This window comes from Gloeophyllum trabeum (genome assembly GCF_000344685.1).
Source record: "Gloeophyllum trabeum ATCC 11539 unplaced genomic scaffold GLOTRscaffold_00016, whole genome shotgun sequence".
NCBI classification, from domain to species: Eukaryota; Fungi; Basidiomycota; class Agaricomycetes; order Gloeophyllales; family Gloeophyllaceae; genus Gloeophyllum; species Gloeophyllum trabeum.
In genome coordinates, this window is record NW_006920425.1 from 620,197 (window position 1) to 634,478 (window position 14,282).

A 14,282-nucleotide genomic window follows, 5' to 3' on the forward strand; every position below is an offset into this window, starting at 1 on the left:
TTTCATTTACGCCATCGTCTCTCATAGGCATCGTGCGTGAGCAAGGTTTGGCACCAACGAATTGTACGCTGTCACATACGCCGACGCCTCACCTGAATGTCCGCGCCGTGCGAGTGTAAGGTACGTTTTGTGTCTTCAACATCTACAGATCTTTCATTTACGCCATCGTCTCTCATAGGCATCGTGCGCGAGCAGGGTTCGGCGCCGACGAATTGTACACTGTCACGTACGCCGACGCCTCGCCCGAACGTCCGCGCCGTGCGAGTGTAAGGTACGTTTTGTGTCTTCAACATCTACAGGTCTTTCATTTACGCCATCGTCTCTCATAGGCATCGTGCGTGAGCAAGGTTTGGCACCAACGAATTGTACGCTGTCACATACGCCGACGCCTCGCCCGAACGTCCGCGCCGTGCGAGTGTAAGGTAAGTTTTGTGTCTTCAACATCTATAGCTCTTTCATTTATGTAATCGTCTCTCATAGGCATCGTGCGAGAGCAGGGTTCGGCGCCGACGAATTGTACACTGTCACGTACGCCGACGCCTCGCCCGAACGTCTGCACCATCACGTACGCCGACACCTCGCCCGTACGTCCGCGCAATGCGACTGTAAGGTAAGTTTTGCATTGGGGGCTGAGCGCTTTTGGGCATCAGTTGAGCATCGGCGTGATCAGGTGAGTGGCAGCTACTCGTTTCGCTGACCGCCGAGGACCGCGCTGACCACCGAGGCCCAGCGGCAAGCTGCTCGAGGGGGCGAATTGCACCTTCGCAAGGTATGGCGTGCCAGGTCACTAAGCCGACCTCTCGGGTGACGGCTGCAATGTCACATATGCCAAGCTGGTGCACAAGTTGAGCCTGTGGCCGTGACGCAACACCGTTGACGTTCGACGGCGAAAATCTAAGCACGTGTCTAAAAACCATACATCCCAAGCTAGGTTATTATCACTCCCAACGTTCTCTGGTCAAAAAGCAGCAGCCAGTGCATTCATCTGTGTTCCATTATATCACATACTGTGTCCCAGAAAGAGGCGGATTGTCTGAATTTTTCTGTACCCCTGAGAGTGATCGAGACTGAGTTTCGGCTGAAGTTGCAGAGATCCACTGGTACGATTGACAGGGGTAGCCGGAAAAACCGAAATATGCTGACATATAACCTTGTGTTTGTGTAGCCCTCACCTTTCCGCCCCCCTTGCTGCTCATGCCGTTCTGTAATGGACGGACCCCTAGTGGGGAACCGTGCCCTTGCCAGCATTTTATTCTTCAGAAACCCAAGAAGAGGAGCAATGGCAAGGTCTCCAAGAAGAAGAGGTGCGACTGTACTCATAAGGAGAGCTACCATGCCCTGGAGCGACCTGGGATGGCTTCTCCCACTCCGACTTCTGGCAACAACACTATCGCTGGCATTATGAAGAAGTACTCAGGTGGTCTCGAACGTCTCCTTCTCCCTGAGCAGGTCTCCGAGGACGAGGCCCGTCGTGAGGCCAACACCGGGTTCCACCGGGTCCCGAAAGAAGATGGCGGGGCTGGACAAAGGCCTGCTCAAAAAGGAAAAGGAAAGGCCTACGGTCGCGGAGGAGAAACAAGATACAAGGTAAGCTGTTCTGCCCATTTGTCGACCATAGCTCTGACTCCAAGCAGCCGACGAAGGCCACAAAAGTCATGTCAAGGCCTATGTCGATTGGGCGTGTTGTTCTGCTGCCGTGCGGTATTAAGGTATGTCTATAGATAGCAGATGTTGAAGCGTCTCTCAACATTTTCCAGGCTGATGGGGAAATCGAAAATGACGTTGCACCTTCAAGGGGTCAATATGAGTCTACATTTCAGAAGCAAGGCCTGGCTGCCGATCGCGATGGGCAATCTGTTCTCAGCTTTGCCAAGGAGTGGAGCTCCCAGGCCATTGATGAATGGCTCCGTCGTTTGCTTCCTCAGCCCTTCCGGTACCTTGATGCTCGGCACGGCATACCTCAGGAGGGCGAATTCCACTGGAAGCTTTGTGTCAAGAGCTCACGTAGGATTGTTGTCGTTGAGAGGAGTGGCGAGTACACTGGTCGGGACTTAGTCAAGGTTCGGGGCGGCCCGGGCAAGAACACTGATGACTATATTATCCACTTTGGTACGTCTTTGATTCTACTATGATCTTTCTGAAAGCTTAATCACATGTCGTAGTGTCTATTCATCACATCCCACAGTCGGTCTTGAGAGACTGGGACGCTGGTGTCGCTCTGGCTGAACAGGGCCTCCCCGAGGTTGCCACTGATGAAGAGCTCGATGTCTCTGACAATGAGGACCTATCAGGCCTCCCTTCCTCTCGTCCTCGACCTAAGCCCCGGCCTGCGTACAAAGGAGCCAAGTGGCAGTCTGGTTTTATCCTCCGTAAGGGCAAGATGTACATGAGTGAGGCTGATGCCTTGGAAAGTAGTGAGTCGTCCTCATCGGATGGAGAGGAGATGGGTAACAGTGAGGGGGACGAGGACAAAGTGAGGGGTCAGGAGATTGGTGAAAAAAACTTGAAGGAAGAGGGTACCCGGAAGTCAGAGCGACTTAGTGGCAAGAGGAAGAGGAGCTACGCTGAGGATAGTGATATAGAGTTTGTCGAGGGTCCGAGCACCAAGAAGGCAGAGGTGGAGGCTGATAATGACGGCTGTGAGTGCTATATTCTGTTTGTATGGATATATTTCTTACATGGAGAGTTTACAGTTAAGGCGGGGCCTTTTGATGTCGACGAGACAGATCCTGGGCATCTCCCGTACTTCAATGCACCCCTGTTTTTCACGTCTGAGGAATTACCTACAGCCTCCGGGAGTGGGTCAACGTCTATGGCTGGTGCTGGTGTTATGGACTCGGGGGCAACTACGTCTGGAGGCTCATTTTGGGGACTGAAGCCCAACTTGCCTTCACCCGGTAAACCTCGTACTAGCCCTTGGCCGACACTCTAAAATATCATACGTAGTGATGTTGTATCAGGATATCTTTATTATCTTGTGATGAATATAGAATGACCTGAAGTCGCCTCGATGAATCACTACAACTTTAAGTCTGGACGATACTTGTGGATGGCAGAGGTATACGGGACTTGAGCCACGTAATGTCACGATTGCCCGACCGAGGCATAGATATTTGTGCCACCACACATATGTCCAATATATGCTGTGGCCATCAGCGATATGTGTGGGTTATCTATGCTGTGTGCGCGCAATTGGTAGTAGGTACGAATATCATTGTATGCGGAGGCTGTAATATATGCGGCAGGAATTAAATGGGCAAACGGACCGTCATACAAAAAGTCATTATGAGACCCAGTATATATTACATTGGACAACAGGACACTACTGAACATACAGCACATTTTGAAAGTTGTATCATAAGTGGCAGAGATATAGTATAATAGGATTCCACCACGGGTGCACTCATTAGTGCTTCCAGGCGGAACTCACGAGGGAAACAACCTTCGGGAACACAGTAGACCAAGCTCCACCTGATCCAAAATGATTTGTGCACCTGCACTGGTGGATAGACTCGACTTACGCAGAAGTCCGAAGTTGAGAGGAGGTGCCGTTGACAAGATAAACGCGTAAAGTTGCACAGAAGGGGTCGTCCGGAAGGTCGGAGTGGAAAGTTGTCAGACTGGGTTGATTCTGAGACCAGCACCTAGAGCTCGACGAGAGGATCACGACGGTATAGGTATTGTAGTAATAGCATATGTATTCGTCGAGATACAAAGTGAAAGTGACAGACACCGCTGAACGCGCAAACAGAACTCGCGCGCGCCCACTTCGTTGCATTTTTCCCGCGCGGCCAACATTTCTCAGAACAGCAATAAAGTAGACAACGACCGAGAAGTAACCATTATACAGTACAGTACGCTAGCGTGTGGTATGGTTGATACAGGATGCGGGAGATGAGCAAGCTCAACAGGAGTTGCGGGATATGGAATGATGCGCAGGAGAGCTACCAGTGGAGCCAGGAGATCAGAGAGGGATGTGAGCATACAAAAAAGTAGAAGGGAAATGTACAGCGAGCAAGCAGGTGAGTGAGAACCAGCAGTTGACAGTGAGTGAGAACGAGCAATTAACGTGATGGCAAAGAAAAGGGGAGAGCTTATCTTGAACAATATTATTCTTCGAGCAGACGTATCCTAAAGCAAGCGCTTTGAAGACCTGCAAAACGGCCCCGCGATCGTCGAACTACTCGCACATCAAATTGGCTCCAGCGACGGACGTAACGGGGGCCGTATTCTACACCGGCAGCTCGCTCAACGCCCGCAATTCCTGTCAAGCTTGCTGAACTTCTGCATCCTGTATACGTTGCCTAAGGTCGTATCGGTACAGTAACTTGAATGAGTTGAATGACTACGACGGAGTCGACTCCTCGCTACCGCTGCGCATGCACTGTGCTCCTGGTTCTCCTCTGTGCGCTTGATTTTTGCAACAAGGGTCTATAAGGGATACTGGCGGGCGGCGTTCGCTGTCGGTGCCAACTTGAAATGATTCTGAACGGACATCCTACTTCGCGCGCGATGATCCCGGGGGCTGCTGGAATATATACGATACGCTGGTGAGAGTGCTACAGGAAAAATAATGACTCGTTTGGCGCTGCAAGCGCGCTACCAAGATCGATGGGCACAGGTCCCGTGTCTCTTCTGCTATGATCTCCCTGCCTGCGATGTATACTACTTGCAATCACCTGGCGTAGGGCCCCGTCCTAGCTATCCGACCGCGCACATCCCAGCTTTGAGTGCAGGGTGCGACGACTCTCGCCTCGCGCTAGCATTGTCGACTCTTCCCTGAGTTTCTCGGCTCTCGCTCGCTCGTCCACGGTGTCTCCTCGAACCTTGCGAGGCCCCGCCGTGGATACCCGCCGCTGCCACGCACGCTCGAGTCTCTTGTCCTGCTCTCTGCCGACGCGTTGTGCAAGACGCATCCACCGCGCGCTGTCGCAGATCGACATGGTCGGGAACAACACTGTGCTACTTCCAGGTTTCTCTCTGCCGCAATTCAGGTTCGCATACACCCTGTGGCCGCTGTGACTGACTGCCTGGCCTGTTTGGTCTTATGGGTCCAGTAAGGCGCTTGGACCGGCGCTTGGTCGACCTCAGATCCTCCTTGCTACGTGCGAGGCGCGCGTGTGCGCTTGGAGTTTGCGTACAATGCTGCCAAGGGTTTCACTGTGTGGCGGAGAACGCTTGCCCTTCGGGCAATTTGGGCCACAGTTTTCGTGCATGCGCTTGATTGTTTGCGAGGTATAAGAGATGGCGGTGTACTGGCGGTGGAGGGCATCGTCTGGACTGTGTTTCCGTGTTCTGCGTGCCCTGGAGGCTGCTTCGCTCGTTCTGCCGCAAGTTTCTCAAGCCCTGGAGGCAAACGTTCCATCAGTCCACGAACATGAACGTCCGATCGGGCATTATGGACCCCCACGCCCTGACCTACGCCCATGTCCAGGGCATGAATTGGAATTCTCTGTGCCGATACTGTATCCACAGAAGATGCGCGACGCCGGTGCTGGCCACAACCGCCAGCGCCAGGGCCTTTCGTGAATACGTGGTATGTTCATGGAACCCCTTCCCATCTGCCTCCCCTATCCACCCGGTGCGCAGATCGACGATATGGTCCGCGCGAGGCGCTATAGCTACGCGCGGGGCCTGTGGTCCAGTTGGCATCTCGGCCGTGTCGTCGGCCACGTCTGCGTGAAGAACGAGGTCCGTCCCGTCGTTCGCGCACACGTGACACGCTCCCTTCCCTGACTTTTCGCGTCAGGTCGGGGAGATGCAGAAGGGGTACTTTGTGACCGTGCGCGAAGAGCTGGGCTGGACCGGCTTGTTTTTCCCTTCGCTAGGCGAGTTGGTCGAGGTTGTGCCTCCTGGCGCGCTGGACGTCGCGATTCCCGACCCCATGCCCCTCGCGGGGCTGTTCTTCAACGTAAGGCAGCGGCGTGGCCGTCGCTCCAGCCTACTGACCAAGCACCCTCGCAGACCGTGTACGCCAGGGTGTCACGTACCCTCCCCGACGGCTCCCCCTCGCATAAGTGGGCGAAAGCGGACGTACTTGTGAGTTCTCGTTTCCTTTTTTTGTATCTGCTTACGCGTGCGCATTCGATTTGTCGCGTGCTTTTTTTTTCTTGGTAGCCGTATGACGGGGCGTGGCGCTTCGGCGTGCGCGAGGGGCCGGTGGTCGTGCGGGAACCGCCCATTCTGCCGTACTGCGCGGAGGCGGAGCGCGCGCTCCGTGCGCGCGGCGAGGACGTGTGCCAGTATAGGCCGTGAGCGCTCGACGGGTTGGGTGCATGCTGCAGTAGCTTGCTATTCATCTCCACGTTCTCTACCTTCTTTCATTCTTTTATAATCTGAATGGCCCGGCCTTAGACTGCCTCGATTTTCTTGGCTATGGATATCAGCATCAGGAACCAACGCGATCGTTGTTTCCTGATATCCAGAGACGCTTCTGGATTGTAGACTGGCTGGATTGTTTGTAGCACTAGACGGGATGCTCCCGTTGTACGCTCTTTACCGTTCCAGCAATGTATGCATCATGTCCGCGTCTGATGGTGGGGCGGAGAGTTGGGGGTCTGTCTCCTAGAGCACGGCGTGGGGGAGGCGACCGGCTTGCCTTTGCCCGGAATTCCATCTGCTCCTCCGCTCCTCTTCACGTCTGGTTCTGTCGCTCTGCTCCCTGACTTCGGCTTTGTATCCGTGATTGAGACTGACGCTACCCACAGCATTGACGCCGCGCGGGGCGTCCTGATCGAGGTCACCGCCGTGCTCGGGCTCATGCTCGCGGCGGAGCACGACGTCAACGGGCCTGGCCTCTGCTCACCGCGGGGCTTCGGGCGGTGTTTTCACCGACGGGATGCTCAACAGCGCTTGCTCGCTTTGGTTTGTTTTTTGGGGTGGGCATCATGCGCAGTCAGTGGTTGGTCTTTGGTATGCCAGTATGATGCTGAAGGTGAGGGTAGTACTGGGTCGGCTCGTTCCCAGGCTGCTTGCGACTGTTATCTATGCGCTGCTGAAGTATTCCAGGTATTGAACGCACCACTCCGATGTATGGGTTTCCTTCGAAGGGTGTTCTCCCGCACGTCGTGTCATATGTCCACTCGTTCTCGTCTAGCACCCGCGTCCCGTAACCACAATCATCTCACGGCAGTGTACAGTGTACTAGGTACTAGTCGTGTCCAAGTCGTGTCTGGTGTAAACATTAATGCTTGCTAGCCGTCGTTTTTGTCCGGTAGATTGTACCGCCGCGGCTTTATCGTCTACCGAGGGGCATGTACCACTACCTTGACGCATCATGACTGGAATGTTGAACAGTGAATTGAGAGCGCGCCCGGCGGCACGGCGAAGGAAATACAACGGAGTAGGAAGCCCAACCTTGCGGAGACATGCTTCAGTATCTAGCCGAGGTCCAAGAAAGCGCACACAATCGCCAGCGATTCCTATATATAGCGTGCAGCCAGAGATTAAAAAAAATAACGGGGTGACAGGGAAACCCCTTGGAATCGTCAGCCGTCAAGCACCAAAAATGTGAATCGATATATGCATATTGCTTGGCAATTCACCAGAGTCGCTGTCCGGCGCTAGCCCTCTCATCAGCGCATGGCGGAGATCAAGATCATGTTGTCCGTTAGGATCGCCGGGACGATCGCCATCCACGCATAGGGCTGAGCCAATTCATTCCGAACAAAGTCTCTAGACCGAGCCTCGAGGAACACGCCGCTTGCCAAAGCGCCAATGACCCTTGAATACATGATACGTGTGAGTCTTGTGTCGCAAAACGCGGCATAACAGAAAGCGTACCAGAGATAGTACCACGAAGTGTCCCGCGTCAGTATGAAGATGAGTCATCCACCGGAGCCCCAGAACACCGGAACCCCCATCCTCGTGCGCGTCTTCGAGTGCTGCACTGTTTTGTATAAGAATAGCACCAGCATAAAGACATCGAACAGCAACGTTGGTAGGCTGCGACAAATTTCAGTATCTCCAATAATCAAACATTTGGGATTCGGAAAACACTCACAATGTGACACCGACAGTGGCTGATCTGCCCGACGGTGAGGTATTTGCTGCACACAAGTACAGTGTACCCGTCAGTTCGGCGGCAAATGCTGCAGATACCAATGCGATCACTCCGCGACCTGTGACAATTGTATTGGGATTTTCGTTGGATTGCAAGGAACAAAGCCACTGACGGTACTTGAAGAAGGCGTGCAGCCTCATTTGCAAGATAACTGAGTTAAGGGCGTTCAGGGAAGGAGCGGCAGAGTCTATCATCGACTTACGTTCAATGATGGTGACCATCCCGAGGCCTGAAAATAAAGTAGCCCGTATTGTAAGTTCCTTGTATGTGCAGGAGATTGAGCTAATCAACCTGCTAGGTTCAATGGATTTCTGGTGCCTGGATATGACAGTTGTGGCCAGCTCAAGCTAGCGATGCCACATCTGGCATATCTAAGCACCACATTTCCAATGAGCCAAGCAGATTGATATCCTTGATTCTGAGGCCTCAGATTATCATCGTCAAATGTGAGTCAATGATGAACTCTTTCACTTCCACACTGAGCACCCTGTACTCAGTTATTTTGCAAGTGAGCCTACAGGTGGGTTATACTCACCTGCTGAGGTGAATGTCACCCAAGTGAGGGACCCACCAGCAAGTAGAATCTTCATCCGTCTCCACTTGGTGCACTGAGCACGAGATCGTCAGCCAATGTATGTGGCCAAGAGAAGCTATGGATGCACCCAAAAAAGCTCCACCTGCGGATGAGAAGGGGTGTCTGGTCAACCCACGCTCAAGCCGCAGTAACATCGGCACACTCACCTCCAACAGCATAGTTGAGATTGAGACCAAGATTTCCGCAAATCAGGGCACAATCCTGTGCGACCAAGATGAGGTTGACATACAATGACGTGAAGGCGGCTACGCGGGAATCGTCAGGAGATAATAACCACCCTGAGTCAATATACTGACAAGCCAGATACCTCGACAGTCCTAAGTGAATGTTATGTGAATCCATGGAGCCTCGTGTACCGGGTGAGAATAGGACGGAGTACAGCAGGAATACAAGGTGCTTTATGTGTAGTGGTGTATTTGCATCGCATAGGTGGGCGGTGTAGTGACTATCCCGGAACAGATCCAGGATATCCCTCGAGGAGCCATGGCCAGCTTGCCGCTTTTAAGAATACACGATCCAACAAGATCGTATCCGCATCGTAGGATGCAATGGTTCTATCTGCCGTATATGCACCTACCAGCTCACCGAATCTGTTCGAAGACATTCACCAGCCCTAGGATAAGTCCAGAGATGTACAGAGTAGAACGCAGCCTCAGTATTACCCGTCACCAGAGTGTTTGGCGGTATTTGGTGACAGACATTCGGAGCGACGTTCGTGTCGACGACGACGAGCATGTGTACATATGTCTTTATGTCTCGCTGCTTTACGTCCTTTCTTATGCTAGGCCTGCTTTCGGATCCTATGGCTCATTTTTTGGGACAGCTGGGGTCTTCAAGCAATTCCTGCAACGAGCTCGCTGGTCGGCAACAGTATGAGGTGAACGGACGAAGTGATCGGCGTCGTGTCCACTGTCTGCTCAAATACCTCCTGCGTCCTCGGATTGACAAGCCATACTTTGTCTGGATTCTTTGACCTTGGTGTATGTTGCGATCGCATCAGGAGGTTTGACCTTCTATGTCGTTGATTTCAACATCGGTGCCCTTTGTGACGTCTTTGTCCTGCTGCTGGAACTCTTTGGGAAAGACACAGCTGCAGTACGACGAATACTGAAACATCTGGGAGAAGACGTGCTCTCGGGAAGTTCGTCAGCAACCACGGGACATTTGCAGAGGCCTCTTGAAGTCTGCTGGCGGATTCTGACGCGTTCTGAGGATCGACTCTTCTGCTAGTCGCTCAGTTCTGGTTCGTTATCCACAGTCTCTCCTCGTACTTTGTAACCCTGGGCGATAGAGCATATCCTAGCCGTCTGTCGGGAGTTGCCGAATTCGGACTGGCTCTGCCTCTTGGCCGTGCCTCGCGCTTGCGTGGAAGCGACGGTCTCTCTCCACCGTCGATACCCTCTACTGCTACGCTAACACTCGATCCTTGACTTTCTCGTCTTGCTCTCTACTTACACTTTATAGCAGACGCGCGTTCCGACCATCTATCGCAGACTGACGTATATCGACATGGCCGGGAACAACTCTATGCTGCTTATAGGCTCTTCCTTCTCGCTCAGATCCAAGCGCTCCCCTCTCGACATTTCTGTCTGTTGCGATTTTTTGGCCTTGTTTGACGCTATGGAACCAAGAAATACGCTTGGACATACGCTTGGTCACCTCGGTTCCTCCTCGCTACATGCGAGCGTGAACAATAGGGCATTTGCACGCTTGGAATTTCCGTGAAGCGTTTCACTGTATGTGAACGCTTGTCCGTTCGGCCTCAAGCGCGTTATGTCCTGCAATTTAGGCCACGGTTCCGTGCGTTAGCTTGGATGTTTGTAAGATATAAGAAAAGGCGGTCGGCTGGCGACGGAAAGTATTCTGGAGAGCTGTCTTGTGTTCTGTGTGCCCTGGGGGCTGCTACCGCTCGTTTTGCTGCAAGTGTTTCAAGCCCTGGAGGCAAACGCAATGGAGATGCCAATTCTGATTCACGAAATCAAGCACTACCTCACGTACAGTTACGTCGAGGGCCTGGACTTTGACAAGATCTGTCGACGGTGCAACCACGATCTACACTGTGCCAGACCTAAACTTGATGCCGCCTTCTACGAGCCACGAGATCGTGACGAGAAATTCATGGTATGTGCTTTACGACGGTATGACAATGCTCGATCTCGATGGTCTGCGACCCAAATGGGTACCGTGGTAGGTCATCTCTGTGTCTGGGACCAGGTTTGTTCGTTGTATGCGGCGCGACACTCTTTCCTGACTGATGGCTGCCCTAGGATGGCAGGGACGGTAAAGCATATTTTGTCACAGACTACAACGAACATAGGTGGTCTGGCCTTTTCTTCCCTCAATTTGGCGAGATTCAGGGGCATCCTAACGCACCAGCTCCTCCGAAGATTCCCTTGCGCCATTGGACCGTACGCGTAAGCCAGCGTCTCGTGGTGTTGGCTACCTTTGTGCCGCTGAGGAACATTTCTTGCCAGTTTGTGTATGCGAGGGTTCCCGAGCATCTTGCGAACGGCGCTGTTGCGTTCAAGTGGACCAAGGCCGAGCTAGCTGTGAGTTCCTCCGTGTTATGTAGCCTGCGGCATATGATTTGGTCTTCTCATTCTGCAAAGCCCGGCGAAAGTTCGTATTTCCAGATTCGTGAAGGACCGCAGGCTGGCACGATGTTGCCGGACCCTTTGGTCCTCCCGTACCACCGAGAGACGGAGCAGGCCCTCCGTCTACGTGGTGATGAAGTGTCTCGTTACATTTCATCTGACAGCGCTTGATCACCACGGTTTGGTTTGTGACTGCAGTATACTCTTGTTTTCACGCTCCTTTTCTTCTTCATTGTCCTCCTATCACTCAATTGCATGCTGTAGAATATCTCGAGATGCTCTGCGGCTATGGTCTTGACTTCACGCTAGACTCCAACAGACTGTAGGGGATTGCATCGACTGATCCGTTTGTAGACTAGATGGAATAGTCCCGTGTACGCTCTGCCATTTCAGCGATGTATGCATCATGGACTCCGAGTCGCGAGATTGTGGCATCGAAACTGAGCAATCTCAGGGGCTATCCGCCGGATCACGGAGACTATCATAGGGTCCGCAGCACACATACGTCACGAAGCACGCCCCGCGTTTCTCCTGATTTTCAGAAGCCAGGCTTCCTCTCTTCGCTTCTGTCCTGCACATGCTCTGAACGTTCGTGTAATAGTCGCAGGTCAATGCTTCTTCATATGCCTATTGAGACGGTGAAACTGGGCGGAGAATACAGGTAAAAACATAAAGTAGCACCACTGTGCGCTTGCTAGGCAGACGTCATCGGCTTGACTGCAGTCGGTAAGCTATCACTTATATCACTCCGAGGCCCAAGCGACCGTAGGCAGGGTGCACCGTGTGACAGAAGCAGTGCTGACTTCTCCTGCTAGCCGCAACAGATACTCCACCTCCAGTCGACGCCTATTCACCAACTGTATGCTGCGAAAGACAGCATCAGCCAAGTTCGAACCCCGTTGCCATCGCGGTCTCGTGCTCTCCCGCCTCGCCCACACGTTCGGCCTGCTTCAAGTCGGTCATTCGGCTTCGGCAAGTAATAAGGAGGCCTAGGACAGTATGCATACCCTAGAGTCATCTGCAGCTGGCCAAGGCGATACGAGCTGCGTCGCTTTGTATCGAAGTGTCCATCACAAGGCGTAGCCGCCTTGGATCCGAAAGACGAGAGTGATGCCCTTGAGTTCCCGCCGAACTCGGCGCTCCGCCTGCACCCTGCCTCGTACGATCGCAGTCAACACCATCACTGAGCGACGCACATACTCACCATATGGACGTCGGTCACGAACGCAACGGGTCCATATGTGCTGGTTGATCCTCGACCCCACTTTTGTTGCCTGCGTGTTTCGGGGGGAGGCAGCTTGGGCCGTCTGCAGGGTATTTATACAGGGCCGGGTGGACTGAGAGCGCCATTCACCCTCGGGATTGTCTCATACCAGCTACCGCACTCCCCCTATCTCTTTCTCGTCGAGTTCACAAGATGAAGGCATTCTTGGCTACCGTTACCCTCGCCGTTGTTGCCGGCGCCTCCGCCAGGACCTTTACGGTCAAGAACAACTGTGCTTACACTGTCTGGTAGGTCCCACCGATGTTAGTCGTGTTACGCCAAAACTGATCCATTGCCCATAGGCCGGCCATCTTCACCGACAAGAACGTCGGCTCGTCCGTCCCCGACCAGAAGACCGGGTACGCAGTCCTGCGAGGCACCACCATATTAGTGTACTGACATACTTGTCCAGATGGGAGGCTGCTCCTGGTTCCAGCGTTTCCTTCAGCGTCCCCGACGACTGGAAGGCGGGTCGCATCTGGGGTCGCCGCGGCTGTGACTTCAGCACCAACCCCGGCCCCAACTCCTGCCTTGACGGCGGCTGCAACGGCGGCCTCGAGTGCGACCCAGCCACGGGCACCGGTGTCCCTCCCGCTACTGTCGCTGAGTGGACTCTGTCTGCTGACGGCAACCAGGACTGGTACGATGGTGAGCACTTGACACTTCCCACATCCTGTTGAATTATCGCTGAACCCAACGTGCTTGCCTACAGTCTCCCTGGTAGACGGCTTCAACATCCCCATCAGAATCGACAACTCCGCCGGCTGCAGCGTCGCGGACTGCCCCGCCGACCTCAACCCGCAGTGCCCTGACCCCCTGAAGGGCCCGACCGACTCCTCCGGCGCCGTCGTCGGCTGCCGCAGCGCATGCCAGGCGAACCTGGACGGTAACCCCCAGGACTCGGCCAACTGCTGCTCCGGCAGCCACAACACCGCGGACACCTGCCCGCCTTCTGGCGTCCAGTACTACGACTACTTCAGTACGTGCCACTCGCCGCGATATTTGATAGCCTCACTGATATACTTTGTCTTGCAGAGAGCTCCTGCCCGAACTCGTATGTTTACGCCTACGACGAGAGCAGCGGCACCGCGCTCTGGACCTGCGACTCGAGCAAGAAGCCCGACTACACCCTCACGTTCTGCCCTTAAAGCGCAATCGATCATACTCGCAATGCAACAGTCTGCATTACCCTTGGAATATTTATACTGCACAGACGACCCCTCGCATAGCTCTGGCATTTGTACGCCGCATGTAAAAGTGTCCGGTAAATGGACATATTTGATGACTACATTTGACGTCGCGTCTTTCGAGCCATGACCATGTTCTTGTGAAGGTGCTGCACTTCGCTGGAATTGTAGCGTTCATAGCACCTCGGTGGCGTCTGGCCCATTTCTGTCCTACGTAACCCGCTGATCCACGAGTCCTCACTCTCAAACCTATGCTCAAATAAGAGGTGACCTCGAGGAACCGGTACATTATTTCTCGCTCATTCTTTAGTGTCAAAGGCAAGGGAGGTGTATTAGACTGATGCGGACAGCAGTCGCAGATGTGCAGGGGTATGCTTGGGAGCGATAGCCTCTCAGCAATATGATTAATCTCGATGCCCCCAAGGGCTGCGGGATCAAGGGTTTCTCAATATCTCTGGTACTTTGATCATGACCTCGTGAAATAACTCAAGGAGCAATATGCACTAGTGCTGTGTTATTGCTGATTTCTTGGTGTTAAGGGAGGTCTTATACGGACATTAGTTGCAGGGCGACTCAATCA

At 53.5% G+C, this 14,282-nt stretch overlaps 5 protein-coding genes across 5 annotated transcripts; 4 read left to right on the forward strand and 1 right to left on the reverse strand.

Annotated features, from left to right (window-relative positions):
- Window positions 1-96: 96 nt before the first annotated feature.
- On the forward strand, window positions 97-2,932 carry GLOTRDRAFT_133222 (uncharacterized protein; the record flags this gene model as incomplete). The annotated part of the gene is made up of 12 exons (XM_007872128.1): window positions 97-115; window positions 196-271; window positions 348-422; window positions 481-584; window positions 651-670; window positions 731-769; window positions 1,019-1,100; window positions 1,166-1,587; window positions 1,635-1,709; window positions 1,758-2,109; window positions 2,163-2,639; window positions 2,694-2,932. 12 exons carry the CDS (start codon window positions 97-99, stop codon window positions 2,930-2,932), a joined length of 1,980 nt encoding a protein of 659 aa, XP_007870319.1.
- Window positions 2,933-5,377: 2,445 nt separating this feature from the next.
- GLOTRDRAFT_96507 (uncharacterized protein) lies at window positions 5,378-7,299 on the forward strand (the record flags this gene model as incomplete). Its single annotated transcript, XM_007872129.1, has 7 exons — window positions 5,378-5,536; window positions 5,590-5,691; window positions 5,750-5,911; window positions 5,965-6,039; window positions 6,118-6,251; window positions 6,708-6,821; window positions 7,218-7,299. The coding sequence occupies 7 exons, from the start codon at window positions 5,378-5,380 to the stop codon at window positions 7,297-7,299; spliced, it is 828 nt and encodes a 275-aa protein (XP_007870320.1).
- A 1,189-nt stretch (window positions 7,300-8,488) lies between these two features.
- On the reverse strand, window positions 8,489-8,999 carry GLOTRDRAFT_133224 (uncharacterized protein; the record flags this gene model as incomplete). The annotated part of the gene is made up of 5 exons (XM_007872130.1): window positions 8,489-8,549; window positions 8,598-8,670; window positions 8,725-8,739; window positions 8,804-8,902; window positions 8,954-8,999. 5 exons carry the CDS (start codon window positions 8,997-8,999, stop codon window positions 8,489-8,491), a joined length of 294 nt encoding a protein of 97 aa, XP_007870321.1.
- A 1,608-nt stretch (window positions 9,000-10,607) lies between these two features.
- GLOTRDRAFT_133225 (uncharacterized protein) lies at window positions 10,608-11,422 on the forward strand (the record flags this gene model as incomplete). The annotated part of the gene is made up of 4 exons (XM_007872131.1): window positions 10,608-10,871; window positions 10,925-11,071; window positions 11,132-11,206; window positions 11,267-11,422. 4 exons carry the CDS (start codon window positions 10,608-10,610, stop codon window positions 11,420-11,422), a joined length of 642 nt encoding a protein of 213 aa, XP_007870322.1.
- Window positions 11,423-12,668: 1,246 nt separating this feature from the next.
- On the forward strand, window positions 12,669-13,663 carry GLOTRDRAFT_108242 (thaumatin-like protein; the record flags this gene model as incomplete). The annotated part of the gene is made up of 5 exons (XM_007872132.1): window positions 12,669-12,763; window positions 12,818-12,874; window positions 12,928-13,163; window positions 13,228-13,494; window positions 13,551-13,663. 5 exons carry the CDS (start codon window positions 12,669-12,671, stop codon window positions 13,661-13,663), a joined length of 768 nt encoding a protein of 255 aa, XP_007870323.1.
- Between the last annotated feature and the right edge of the window lie 619 nt (window positions 13,664-14,282).